General features: G+C 45.4%; 1 protein-coding gene across 2 annotated transcripts in view; it reads left to right on the plus strand.

Annotated features, from left to right (window-relative positions):
- The window catches only part of LOC139820070 (uncharacterized), an 80,687-nt gene that overhangs the window by 43,840 nt on the left and 21,778 nt on the right, over positions 1–15,069 (plus strand). For both annotated transcript variants that reach the window (XM_071790019.1, XM_071790010.1), the window contains one exon: positions 13,700–14,676. In XM_071790019.1, the coding sequence (XP_071646120.1) occupies positions 13,946–14,676 (731 nt within the window). In that variant the 5' untranslated portion in view covers positions 13,700–13,945. The remainder of the gene's footprint in view (positions 1–13,699; positions 14,677–15,069) is intronic.

The following is a 15,069-nucleotide window of genomic DNA, read 5'->3' on the forward strand; positions in this document are numbered from 1 at the left end:
ACTTTCCACGTGGTCAGCGGAATTAATTCGCAGCTAAGCTGAGCCCCGACCTCGCTCTTTCTCCATGTGATCCAATTACGACGGAACGGGATTAGGTCGAGACACGTGAACTCGCATTCCCTACGTTCCCCACCTTTTTCCTCGACGTCGTCCGATTAATCCGCCATTATTCTCCCGCGAGCTCTCATCTTTACTTCAACAGTCTCGAATCGTCGTCGTCGTCGGACGTGCACGCCGCCGTTTTCGAAATCCTGCGCAAACTTTGAAATTTTTATATCCTCGCAAATATTTCCCCTCCGACGCGATCCCGATGCGGAAAAGGTCACGCGGGGTGAGAGATCGATTGTCGGAGCTCCACTTGGCACATGCGGTGCCGGAGTTTTTGCTCCGAATGTAAAATTAGGTGCGTTCGGGCCGGCCGCGAGCTAGGATTTCGGGGAGCAGTGGACGTAAATAGATCAACCGTTAGAATGCGGCACGTCTTATTCATACTTACGTAAACAGGTCTTGAGGACGCGGCCCGAAGTCATCACGGCTGAACGAATAAGGAAGTGACCCGTGAACGAGAAATCCTCCTTTACTTTTGCATAATATTGTAATACCCCTGTACTTAACGAAGATATTTACGGTAACGAGAAAAATCTCGTAAAGTTTACATAATTTATTAGGAAAGTAACATACGTGCGAACGCAACACATGTACGTCGTTAATTAGATTTAATCTTTTAACGACAGTATTATTTCGGAGATAAATATCAGGCTCTAACCAATTTAGCTTTAAGTAGCCAATTAACTCGAGGAACATATAATTCCCAAGGTTCAGGCTACTAGAAAATTACGCAGCTGGCTCGTCGCGCACGATGGATGCCTACGCCCTCGTGTCGAACCGCGGTGGAATTTTCATTCGCGGGGAGAAAAATACAAACGCGAGGAAATGAAAAAGTGCATTTCGGACGAGGATAGTCGGGTCACGTTCCCGTCGCGCGTACTTTTCCACCGCCATCGTCATTATTGCCGTTGTTTACCAACACTTTTCCACGTTTTAGCGCTCCCCCGTGCGCACGCCTTCGCCTTTACCTTACACGGAGGAAGCTCGTACGTGCCACGGTAAAACGCTCTCGAGTACGCGAATAAAACAAGTTATAGCACATGGAACGAAGTTGTTTCCGCGGATCGAGCGGTTACGGTCTCACGCACCCGCGAGCGCGTTTCGAAAGACCGCCCTCCGAATCGATGCCCTTCCGGGTTATGCGCGCGTATTGCCAGTAGGAAATACCAGAAATTCTTAGACTAAAATGCCAGCCAACCAGGCTCTAACCTTGGCTTGGAAATATGCTGCGCGAGCTAGTTATAGTTTATAAAGATACCGCGCGCGCGCCACGAAGCCGCAATCGCAGATTTCTCTCGTCTTCGAATAGAACATTTCGCAATCAGGCATTAATAGTTCGTCCAATTAGACTCGCAGGAAAATTCGGCCAATATTTACGTAACGCCGGGCATATTATTGATCCCGTCCGAGCTCTCATGGTTTATAGCGATTTGTATATAAAAGTGGAGAAACGTTTGGACTAGGAAGATCGAGAGAAGAAGCGACAACGTACATATCCTCCATTTGTCATCGTAAGAGCAAACGGAAGAAAAGCGGATAGAAAATGCTCGACATCGAGGAAGAAGAAATCAAATTACGCGCGAGATTACGCCCTAAAAAAATAAGCTGTTCGTGTAATTGTGAATATTTTACGCGACGCGTAGACGCGAAAGCCGCTCTTCGTTTTCTTCGTGAGCAACAAGCTTTTCGCGGTACATTTTATTAATGCGCGCCGATCTAGCCCCGTGGAATTTTAATGCGAGGGGCTCCGCGGAGTACACGAAGACACTCGCGAGAGAAGATCGCATTTGCAGCCGAGCACCGTCGCTACGTCGTCGTCGCCGTTGTCGTCGTCGGTACAGGGTGCGTCCGTTGCATGGGAAGAAGTATCGATCGGTCTATGTCTTCGAGGCATTTTATTTTTCTTCCCGCCGTACTCCTTCCGGTCGCATTTCTTCTCGCGCGCTCGCGCGATCTCAGACGGACAATAAAACCTTTGGGACCCTTGATCTCTTGATCTAATTCAACTCGAGCGGTGTATTAATTTTTTTGTGCAGATAACTTTCGGATGAAGATAACCGGTGCTTTTCGATCGGAAACGTCTACCGACCGAGATGGTTGTTAAAAGGACATGATAAAGATTTTCGCGTTTTACCTCGCAATCTTCGTGGCTCGCCCAATGTTTCGGTGAAAGTAATCCAAGTTAGTGCGATCCTCCTGAGATCGTTGGCTCGTGTCCATCGCAAATCTCGATCCGGTGCTACCGTTGAAATATCGGTGACTCCAAAATCCGGTTGCTTGCCACGTAGTTCCTCGTTCGCTCCTCCTTCCATATTTCCTCATAGGAGGAACTCTAATCCTTTTGAGGAATATTCCCAAGGAAAGGATCCATCTTGCAGCGCACGGATTCTTTCCAACGTCGTGTAAATATTGTATTACTTAATACTTCATTTCCATGTTTCTCCTTTGAGAAAATGTTGGTACGAGCGTATATTCGCGATATTTACATCGTGATAGAAATATAAATTGGCGATGGCTTTAGAAAATTTTTTAAATATTTTTGTTATTGTTGTAATAATATTATTGTTGTATTAACAACCCATGTTAATATCACAAATAAAATGGTTTCAAATTAAGTACAGGGAAAGTGATACAGAGCCTTGCCGCCACCAAGATTACGGCTCCGTTCGACGAGACCGAGATTCTCTATCTATTTTCCAATCTTGAAATCCCGAAAGTAATCGGAGCTGGTCCAGCTCCGTGGCGGCGTTTGGTTCGTGCCTCGTCGCAAATCCAGATCGTGAAACGTGGTCGGATATCAGTGAGATATCGCCGATGTCGAATCGCCCTTTTCTCTTTCTCGCTACTAGCCGCTATACTAGCTACTACATGCTTTCTCTCTCTCGGTTCCCCTGCGGGAGCACCTTTCTCTCGCCCATTTCTCCACCCCTTTCTCTCCTCGCCCGGAAGGGGTAGGAGGGCGGAGGCGGCCACCGACGATCGATCACCCACCTCGCCCACGTTTCTTCCTTCCGCTTTTCGCAATGGAAACCGCACGAACATTCGCGGCTCCGAAAACAGCGCTTTTTGTCGGACGCGCGCACCGGCTACCCTCGAAGAGTTTTTTATGAGATACTCGTGTGTAGTTACGGACCCCACGGGAAAACACGCAACTCAGCTCCTCTCTCGGAAATGACTTACTCCGTCCAGAATATTAGGAGGTAACTATTCCGCTTATGCGAGATATTTAGAAAAGCGTTTCTTGGAAGTTATTAGGATGCATCGAAGTAGAAATTATTATTATGCGATTACGTAGCCGACACGCAACGAATCGAACGTTCGTCTTCGTTTCGTTTGTTGTTTTCAGTCGCGTCGTGAAAGCTATAACTAATTCATAATTATGACGTTGCGATCTCGAGCCTTTGATAATTTCTCTCTATTTTAACAGTGCCGTTCGTAACACACAATTGAACACAGACGTAACGGGCTAATCTCGAGAGTAACGCTACGTGCTCTCGTCGGGATCCTCATTTTTCATAACGTCAGCTTATTAAAGTAAATTAACCGGCAATGGAATATCTGAATACATTAATTATGCATTCGACAACGAAGGCAACGAAGTGAACGGCATACACGCACAATATGCTCGTCCGGTCGAATATAATATCGCGATTATATTGGATACCATATTCGAGCGGATATAATTTACATACATACACGGAGACCCTTCGTATTGTACCCTTCGATATTTTAAAAGTACATTCTACCCATCTGCGATAACAAACGTGATATTCCAGTTCAACGATTGGAATTTACATGGATTTTATACGCAAGATTATTATTATTATTTTCGTTAATGAGAAAACGATCCTTTAGTATAATCAAGACACGCGCGAGCACAATAGAAGGGAAAGAAGCAAAAAATATAAGATAAAAATAAAGATTCATACAAAATAATTACAATAACTACAATATAATCATCGAAAATAATGAATCAGTAAGCAACCAAATATGAAATGTGTATTTTACGACACACGTTATTGAAATGATTATTGATTACATACATAATATGTTAACACAGTTAAAACTGTGCGCCATATGTAGTGCTCGATGTAATCTTGCATGGAATTGTGCAATAATTATCGTAAATCTCATTTTTTTCTCAATAATCTGTACATGATTAATTTTCAAATTATTATCTCATTCGATTCAGCGATTGCTACTCATAATAATAACGCGAATACATCGGGACAATAATATATCAGCCGCATCAACTATCGAAACACGGTCGACGGGCAAAAGTCAATACTGTAACGGCGATGAGTGAAAGTGTAAAATTGTAGTACCTGGAAATATTAAAAAGCGCCGATATACATAAAAATCAAAAGAAAGGCAATTCTGCGTCGTAAACGATGATCAGTGAGAGAAATTCTTCATTCATCCGTGCCCAAGCTGCTCGAGGAAATCCTGTTGGCGTCTGCTCTAGCGTATCAGGATAGAAATACTTACTGGACGGATAAGAGAGAAAAAGAGGCATGTCTTCGCGCTTTCAGTATTCCGTGAACAATTCACAGTGTATCCGTGTACGGCCAATATAGTCGCGGGATTTCCCGTACGATTGTTTCTCGCGATTATCGTCGATCGGCGGTCTCGAGAAAAAGCAAAGGCTCTTTAGTGACATTTAGATCGTGATATTAAATAACCTCATGTACGGAGAACTCGTTTTATAACAGTGGTCCTCTTGGAGAGGAGGAATTTTCTCATCTTCGAGAGGATTTCCGTCTCTGTTGCGAGCGAGGAACAAAGTAAAATTGAATTCGTTTTTTATGTGATGAAGACTGGACGTCGGTCAGAAACAAAATATGTTAAAAAATTATACTAGATAATATTATTGTATTATATTATTAAGGTTATTAAATTATAGAATAATTGAAGAGGAGCTTAAATGTCATTAATTGTCGCGTGTATGTATAGCCATTTAAATTCTATTAGAAATAGAATTTAAATGGCTTTCTTGGATTTGAAAAATAAAAACGCGAAACAATTCAAATAATTCTAAACATTCTAACGCTATACTTCTAAAATATTCTGATGCTTTTAATAACTTTGTAGATTCGCCTCTGAGCATCCAGGTAAAAATTATGCTTTCATCAAATACACATATAATCATGAAAACTTAAATTATTAAGAGAAATATTTCTCTTTCTTGGAGAAACATTTATGTATTAATGAGAGATTTCCTGGGAATTATTTTACACGCCAATCGGATTATATGCGTGCAGTTGTCGGATAACATTTAACATAAGCGCTGAAGTAATCATTTCCTCGAGCGAAACGGAAATTCCGAGATAAGCCGATACGAAAAGAAGGGAAGGATATAATTGGTCAGCGCAATTCTTATCGAATCTTCTAATACTTTAAACTCGTATTTTACGTAACAACGACGCGCATTTTTTTGCGACGTAACCAAAACATAATAAACGCTCACTAGCGTTAATTATTAATAATGTGTATAATTGATGTACGTAGGATTTTCTTGATCGTGACTCACGTTTATTACAACTTCGTACTTTTTTATATAGCGTTCAATGCGTAGCGTTTTTTCTCACATTAAACACGATTGATCGCACATTTATCATTATTAAGGTTTTCCGACGGTTTTTGCGTCAACCGCGATGAAAAGTATCTCGCTCGGTATTTCCCAGGTTTCATTCTCCAGGCACGTACGATAAGCCCGCACTTTCCTCCACACGTGTATCTAATAACAACAGCAAAAAACGACGATACAATCAACGATACGTCGTAATCTTGCGCAGCAGGTTTTATAAAGAAAAAAAAAGAAGAAAGAAGCAAAAAAAGCAGGAAACATGTTGCGAGTTGGAAGCTCGAAGACTGACGCCAGGCTGACAGTTGCGTGATATTTCGTTCCGAGATTCGTTTTATCGCAAAATCAACAGACTGCCTACGTGGATTATCTGGAACGTAGGAAGATACTTGGAGCCGCGCCGTAATGACGTCGAGATAACAAATACGTGAATTTTAGCGAGGAGTTTTAGCGGAGGGCCGTAGATCGTCCCGCGTGCAGTAGTCGAAACAAATTGGTCATAAAATCCCTAAACGGCGATGCAGTTTCTCCTCTTAAAAGGCGCCACGACGAAAGAGAATGATATAACCCGCGAATCACGCCGTCCGATCGTCTCTCTCTCTCTTTCTCTCTCTCGGGCGAGTTCTGAGGATGACAACCGGCCGTATTTTCGCCGGATAATGGGTTTCTTGGCTTTTTCTTCTCTCCCCCTGCCCCCTCTTCTCTTCTCTCCTCTCGACCTCAGCTGCTTCTTCGCCATTAAGTTCCCTTGCTCGATTCAGACGTTCTCCGCAGACGACGAAATTATCGGCGAGCAGAGTGAGACGCGGCGCGCTCGGTTTACTTCCGCATGCGTCGGCGTCGGCCGTAAATTTTCGTCGTACAAGCGCCGCACTCGAACGCACTCGCCCGCCGAAATTAATTCCGCACGAGTGTCACAATCCGGCCGATGAAAAACCCGGGCGTAGAAATCGCCATTTCATTCCCGGAAATGAAAAAAAATGTCCCATCGCGCTCCTCTCGCGATTCCGTTGTCGCCGATATCTTCATCTATCAATCCAGCTATCAATTTCCATTCAATTGATAACTTACCAATTTCTTATTCGTTTCATTACGCCACAAATATCGAAAGTATCAATTCTGGAACGATTACGTGACTATTTTGCCCGCTTACGTCGAACTTTCCAGAGAGCTATTTTAGACGTATGTATAGTTTTCGAAGTTCGAAATGTCGACTGGTCATAATCCTGCAAACTGACTTCGAAAAACTTGCGTCAATATTAGCGCGTTCTTCATGGCACTGTTCTTCGCGAGGCATATCCAACTATTTGATCAAGCGCTTGTCTCTCGACGTTATTGCGTATTACGATTGTTCTTATCGATCGATCGGAATAGTAAAGCAAATATTGACGATGAACGCGGACGGAAGTTTCGTACGCTGCTGGGGTCGTCGTTTCGACGCTTATGGTAAATTATCTTCGTCGGACAAGTGTTTGGCGAGGCTTTGCGAAACACCTTCATTCATGGCTCAGTGTCGGAACTTTTAATTTTAATCCCGCTTGTGCGAGTCGCGCAAAATAAACGATAAGTCGTTTACATCGTTGCGTTACACAAGTGTCGTTTTGCGCATGCAATTTGCGCATGCCATTCGATTTGATAGCGCAAGCTATAAAATCTGCTCTCCTGCACTCGAACGATTCATAAAGCTCGCGCGCCCACGCACGCAATCGAAATGCATTTTATTTTTTTCAATTGTCGTGCGACAACGGCGCGGCGTTTAATTGAATCGTGTGCCTTGTAGAAACGAATGATTGCGAACGAATCGTTCGTTCTGGAAGCGACAGACTTTTAAAGGTTTTGCCTGAAATCTTTCGGAAGTAAATTTTATTTCGCACTTTCGTCACAAGCGGCTAGAATATAAATAACTTCACTTCTATATAGAAATACAACGACATATATTTTATGTTAAAAATGTATAGTTCCATTGTTCGTGAAATGTTTTTAAATATATAAATATTTCTCCAATTTTTTACTTTCAATTTTTTTAAAATTGAAAGCTGCAATTATAAATTTAATATACAAATAATGGTTAAGATGTTTCCAAAAAGATTAGCTCCAGAAGGGCTTACAATGGCGATAGGATAAAAGGAACAACATAATGCCGGTTTAGCCCAGGTCCGGGTATTCAATGGGGGCCCTTCAGAGGGGGGACTCGGCATCTCCGGCTGCTTGGGAGGGGCAGACCTACCTACACGTATTTGGGGCGCTATTTAAATGGAGGCTTATAGGGCAGGTCCGCGTTCTCGCCTTGCTATCTGGAGCAGCAGCGCCTGTGTCTGCAGAGACTGTGTCGTATTGATCTGTCGGTCCGCCTGGCACCGCGCTCGAGAAAGAGCGACGAGCGGCAGGAAGATAGGGGCAGGAAGAGGGGGAGGGAGATGGAAGGAGGACGAGGGGTAGCGTCCGAGCGGGGGCGAGGCGCAGCTTATTATAACCCGCACAATAAAGTTCAATAAGAATCTTCTCCAGAGTGGGGTAGGACGATTCATATAATGCCTGGGTTGGATGGAGGTCCGGCATTCTCGATAAATAAGTCGTCCAATAAGCGTTATGAGGAAAAACGCTTCCGAAGATTCCGCTGAGTGTTTTATTATCCCGCGTATAATTTGCGGGATAGCTCGCGCCGATGACCGAGTTTTTCCTTGGGAAAACTCGTCGAGAATTCCCGATTTATTTACACATTACGTACAAACCGCGAGAGATTGCGTTCGACTCATTACGAATGCGGCGGGGAAAAGAATTACACGTTCGCTGTCGCGAACGCCGACACCGCGACGTAGATTATGCGCGAAATCTGTCGCAATCCGAGCGACTCGCCTGCGTCGAGCATGGAAAACGAGATCGGGCGAACGTCACGCGAGCCGGGCCGGACACGTGCCCGAGAGGAATGTCAGAGATTGCACGCGCAAAGTGAGGATTCGTGTCCGTTCGCGGGTCCAAGGGTTTCTCGATAGCGGCAAGGGATTCCTCCATTGTTTGCGGATAAAACTGTTTCGACAAAAATAAAACTACATAAATAAATATAGCTTCGTAATTACGGTCGCAGGAAAATGCGAAGCTTTTCCAAGAGACACGGCCGAGTGTGCATTTTGTTTTTCTTCAAAAAAGCGCTTGATATCTCCAAGCAGATAATTCCTAAACCGCGAATAAATGCAAAAATTATTCACTCGTCTGCAGTCTGTTCGATTTCTTTCTGAATCTATTCGGTCGAAATAGCACTTTCGATTAAAAATAGAGCCAGCCTGACACTTGATCGACGAGACCTGTCTACTCACGAAAATTCCGTCGTCAGAAATCTACGGAACGAATGCGTTTCTTCATCGGGCGAGCTTTTTAACCATCTCGACTGCAACGATAAGTGTTACGATGCGCGCACGTGACTCGACGGTCGATTCGTTGTATAACCCGGGCGGACGGGTTACGCAACGTGATTCCACACGGTTTCCTCCCGTCGTATTCATCGTCGGAGTGGAGTAATCGCCGCTCTCGGCAAGTACGCGTGCCTATCCCACCTTTTCTGACTTGTAGGCCGGAATAATCCTCAAACAGGTAAACGACGAATTGATCGCGACGCCGCGCACCCTCTCCATAGGGTCTCCTAGCTCGACCTCAGACCTTTCTCGTTCTCGTGCGTGTTCGCTTAAAGCCTCATCGACGACGACGCTTCTTATCCGATCTGAAGGATACAGGCGTCGCCCCCGGGACGGGCGGCGACGCCCCGGGACGTCGTTGGGCGGCGGGGCGTCGTCTTGACCCAATTTGCAGAGGCTGGTGTAATTAAATCAGCTCTCCCTCGTGCGCACTCTGTCTCTCTCTCTCTCGCCGCTGTTTCTTCGGGGATCGATTAAGCGAATATATATATATATATATATATATATATATATATATATATATATGTATATATACGCGAGCTGAGCGCGCGCACTGACGGATTTAATCCATTCCGCTGAATTCTGAATTCGGAGGCCGCTTCGTGTTACTATAATTGACTCAGGCATTTGGAATCAGGTGCGCGCTTGCAAGTCAGGTGCGTAGTTTGGAAAATTATTGTCACGGTTAATTCGTTTCTGCTTTTAGAACAATTCGTATATAAGACGTAAGTGTTGAAGGATGTTTAAATAACGGAATATACTGTTTAACTATCGCATATTTATTTCCTTTATTGTCAATAATAATTATTTAAATAATATACAATTGCTAGCCTACATTATTCACCCGAATGAAAGGAGATATGATTTGAAAAGATATATTAATAAAAAAATTTCAGTAAATATACTCTTCTCTTTATAAAGATCTATAAAACTAAAAAGCTTCGCATGTTATACTTCTGGAATTGTTATTTCTCGTGATCGAATCTGTTATCTCCTAGATAAGTCCAACTAATAAGTAATAATTCCGATCTACATATTTTTCAACCTAATGACAGATATATAATCTATATATAAAAATACCCGATAAAATCATCTAGCGTTATTGTCTTAAGAAAATATTTCTGAAGATATATTTTCCTTCTTTACTAAAAATTGTTTTTTTTTCCTTCAAGCCGCAATATCCCTTCGTTCGATTGCAATCTACGTTTAATAGATAACCAAGCAATTACTATTCTTTTATCAGCATCTTAACGTCGAGTAGAGATGACGTCGGGAATCAGTGGAATCACCTCGTTCGCGTCGTCTTTGTCGCGCCGCGATACGTCACATTTCACGTGTCGAGCGTGGGTATCTCGCTCGAGTGCATCGATCGACGTCCGACGCGATCAAACGGCCGCTCGCATTGCGAGCGAGTAGCGGGATAATTAGCCGGGGGTACGCCGCTTCTTTGTCTCGGCGTGATCGCGTGTCGACGCGTTGCCCCGCCGCTTCGCGCACACGTCGAGAATATCGAGGATCACTCGTCGACTGTACCGGGGAACTCCCCCGCGCTCCATTGACTTCGTTCGCCGAAGGACGTTTTATCTCCGGCCCACATATCGGCACCTCTTCTACCACGCGACCTCCATTCAGTCCGGCGTAAATACAAAGGGCGCCGGCACCCCCGAGCACTCGATTGCACTCCCGTGAGAGGGAGAGAGAGAGAAAACTGGCTGAGAAAAACCCCTTTGACACTTTGACACCTGCCGCGAATCGATCTCGCCGACTCGTGGATAATTCCACGGACGATGATAAAATTAGCGTAACTGCAGCGATGAGAATTTCGTAAAATTGAATTCGTCCCATTTTTACTTCGTTGAAAATATAACTTAGTTACCACGAGATGAGGTAAAACTCTTATCAGATAGCTGACGGAAGGAGAGAAAGACGGGAAAGAATAGGAAGATTAATGTAACGCGATTGTTTTTTCAAATGTCAAACTCGACGAACTCCGGATAAACATCGCGGTCGAGAAATATCGCGGGAAAATCAAGGTGGCGGAAATTACGGGCACTTCGCGAGGCACTTGGTCAGGCACGGGAGCCGCAAGGCCGTATATTTTTAACCTGAGAACCTTCCGGCAACCCTGCCGCGGGATCAATACCTACAACCACCCCCGTCTCGCCGTCGTGTACTACTGCTAGAGAAGTGGAAGACCGCCGCTAACTTTAACCTACATACCCACCGCCTCTGGCCGGCAGCCCACCGCCACCGGTGGAAACTTGCCACCGAGTCAAGTGCAGGGAAGAGGCCGGGGGGAAAAAAATGCGGGTACGCGATGCAGATGCGCGCCGGGTAAAGCCGCCCGCGAGAAACGAGCCGCGGGGCCGCCGAGTGCAACGAAATGTTTCTCGATAAGAAAGTTGGAAAACCCATTTCCGCTATCTTGCCCCGTCGAAATATTTCATCGCGATTCACGCGCCGTTGCGCGTGAAATGCAAATTGCTTCCATCCCTGTAACGTTTATAGTAAATGTATAATCCACATTTTTCATTAAATAATTATATTTGACTATTTCAAGCTGGTGGAATATCGAAAGTATCTTTCAGTATATCTTATGTGGAACAGATACACATTGGAATTGGAATAACTCACCGTATCTTATCTCCAGGAAAAATTTCCAATGTTTTTTAAATTCTGAATCATTAAATTCCTCTAAAAATGATAATTACGAAATTATATTACACACAATACTTTGAGAAATAAAATCCGTGTAAAAGGAAAAGGTGGAAGAACTTGGTAGAAGTGAATATCGCGACACAAGTCTCGCTTCTTTGGAGGGTCACCGGCCTGAAAGACGTGAAAAACTTTTTTGCGGTTTTCGCCTTTCTTTTTCCCTTTCTCTCTCTTCCTCTCCATTTCGGATGAAGCTCCATTTTCCCCCGCGACGTCGCGGGCGGGTTGGAGGAGAGAAGCCAAGAGAAAACGGGCAATCGAGTTCCGAGATTCTCAGCTCGAGGTCGCCGGATATACCCGGTACTCGTAGAGGAGTCCTTGATAGACGCCTAAGAATCTCTGCGAGAAGAGTGAAAAGAGAGAAAGAGAAGAGTAAGAGAATGAGAGAATATCGAGGAAAGAGGAACCACCTTTTGCTCTCGGTGCCATTCAGAGAAAGAACGACTTCCGCAATTGCGGCGGCCTGCGCTCGCGAATGGCGGATAGTCGCCTGCGCAATCTCGTCGCTTCTAAGAGCAATCTCTTTTATCACCTCTCACCCCCTTGTTTCTTCTCCCTCGTTTGCGTCACACAGGACTGTTTGCGGACGTGGACATTTTTATACGGCCAACGCCGTATGACGCGCGCGTCGCTTTCGCGGCGTGCATAATTTACGCGTCGTGCGCTCGGCGACGCGCGTAAACAGCCTCGAACGTAAGAGAACGCGACGGAACGTAAAAGAATGACAGAATTGCGAGAGCTTGATTCAGGCTCGTGAACGGTAGCGAAAATGAAGATAAAGTAGACACGTATAAAACTCAATTGGTCTATTCTATAAATAATACCGCGTATAAGTCCCGGTAAGTTGGGTCGTAAGAAAATAATAAATGCCAACAAAGCGATCTTCGATCGTTCTTTGACTGGATCGCCTAACATTCATTTCACTTAGCGTAACGTATTATATTGCTTCGCAAAATAAACATTTCACATTATTATTTCATTTCTCATAAACGATATGGATCTATAATATCCTCACCGAGAATAACTCATGATTAAACTCATACACGTGAGATGGATTGAGTTACTTGCGATAATGAAGGGGCAAACTGGTTCCTCGTTAAATTATGAATGAGAATAATTCTCGAGAGATCCTCGGAAGATCCGCCTTTTGTTGATAATCGCAGAGTTTTCGGAGGCATTATCTCCCGCGGACCGTTCTCTTTGCGAGGAAAACGGCGGGGGAAACGATCCGGGGCCGGCTCTGTCTCGGTTCCCTGAGCGTGCGAGGTCGAGAAACGGCGGGAGCGAGTAACCGGAAGCCGTGTTCCATTTCAATGCGCGAGCCTCGCTCGTGAAAGGAACCGATAACGCTTGTCGGCCGAGAGCCGGCCGAGGCGAGCCCTTTCCTTATAGGCGAGATAGTCGAGCGCGTTCCTTCGACGCGATTTCGGATTTCCCCGCACGGAATCCTCTCCGCGAACGATGAACACCCCGTTCTTCTGTGTGCAACTCGGGAAGAGAGAAGGGCAGGGTGCGGGCGCACGACCTATTGTCGGTCTCTGATAATGCGTGCGAGCAGACGCTCCACGCGATATTCCTATTCGGCAGTCAACAAACTTCGCCATTCATTTGTGAATCGAGGGGAGACGAATGCGGGTAATTAAGATTCGCAGCCGAGGAGTAGAATAGATCGTCGTAGTGCGTTTGCGATTGAATTGAAATTGCATGGAATTTGTCAACTATCGCGTCGATACGATAGGATTCTTTACGAGAGTGTAGATATACATCTTAAGTTAATTTTTATCAAAGAGAAATTGAAAATTAGTCCTCTCGAAGAATACTCAAGATGTGATCAATATTCGGTACACTTTTAACATAATTTCTCCGTTTGTGGATGTTGCAGATCCCCGGATATTCGCTACTTGTAGCAACTGGCAAGACGGTAGTCTGCGCGCGTTGAAAAATCGGCTGTCGGATCACGGAGCGTCGGCAGCATCCGGCAGCTCCGTCAGCCAGACATATACCACCACCCGGAACAATCCCCCGCCCGTGGCAAGACGGCCGATCGTGCGGACGTCCTCGGTGCTATCCCCGCGCGGCCGCTACGTGCGACGACAACAGCCCAAAGATTCTCCCACCGAAGGCCAAGATGCATATCGAGGTGCAGGTGGCGCTTAACTTCGTGATATCTTACCTCTACAATAAACTGCCGCGCAGACGGGTCAACATCTTCGGCGAGGAGCTCGAGAAGGCGCTCAAGGACAAGTTCAAGGGCCACTGGTACCCAGAGAAGCCGTTCAAAGGCTCGGCGTTCAGGTGCCTCAAGACCGGCGACCCGGTCGATCCGGTGCTGGAGCGCGCCGCGAAAGAGAGCGGCGTGCCGATCCAAGACATCCTGGAGAATCTGCCGGCCGAGCTCGCCGTCTGGGTCGATCCCGGCGAGGTGAGCTACCGTATCGGTGAGCTGAACGCCGTGAAGATTCTCTATTCGGAGACCGGTGACCCGCACGACGAGACCTCGGCCGATCGCGAGGTCACCAAGACCTTCAATCCGGAGGCGCAGTGCTTCAGGCCGATCGAGGCCGTGAGCACGTCCTTGAGCGGTCTCAGCCTCAGCCCGAAGTCAACTTCGCCGTTCTCGAGCTCCCTCGGCAGCAACGCCAGCAACGGCTCGTCCAACAACCAGCAGAACGGCCACGGATCCGGTTCCTCGTCTGCGCCCTCACCCACGCCCATCACCAGCTCCTTCAAGGGCTCGCCCAGCCCCGTACCGGCCTTCATCCCGCGTACCACCGCCCCGCTCACCTTCACCACCGCTACCTTCGCCCAGACCAAGTTCGGCAGCACCAAGCTCAAGACTAGCAGCAAACGCGCCAACAGGTTGGTACATGCCCTTTGATGTTTCCTCCCGTTCTCGAATCAATCAAATTGAAAATTCAACTTATTATTAAAGCTTATGAACATTTAAAATAATGCTTGCTTGTCTTCACTTTTTTGCTGCCATTATGGAAATAAAGTTTATTTGTTTGAGACGTTTAAAAACGGATGGTTTTGATATGATTAATCGGTGCAAAAATTAATGACGAATACAAATAAACCTTAATTTTCCAAGTGATGATTACCTCGAGTTTATGCGACGGAACATTTTGTAATGAAAATAATTATTTATTTCACTTATAAACATAATTGTATGCAAAATAGTTAAATTTTGTTGCTACTCGAGAAGTGTGTCATATTGAAAAAATGATAAAGAAATTATTTAACAAATTACAC

The sequence above is a fragment of the Temnothorax longispinosus genome, chromosome 1 (assembly GCF_030848805.1).
Source record: "Temnothorax longispinosus isolate EJ_2023e chromosome 1, Tlon_JGU_v1, whole genome shotgun sequence".
In the NCBI taxonomy this organism is placed as follows: domain Eukaryota; kingdom Metazoa; phylum Arthropoda; class Insecta; order Hymenoptera; family Formicidae; genus Temnothorax; species Temnothorax longispinosus.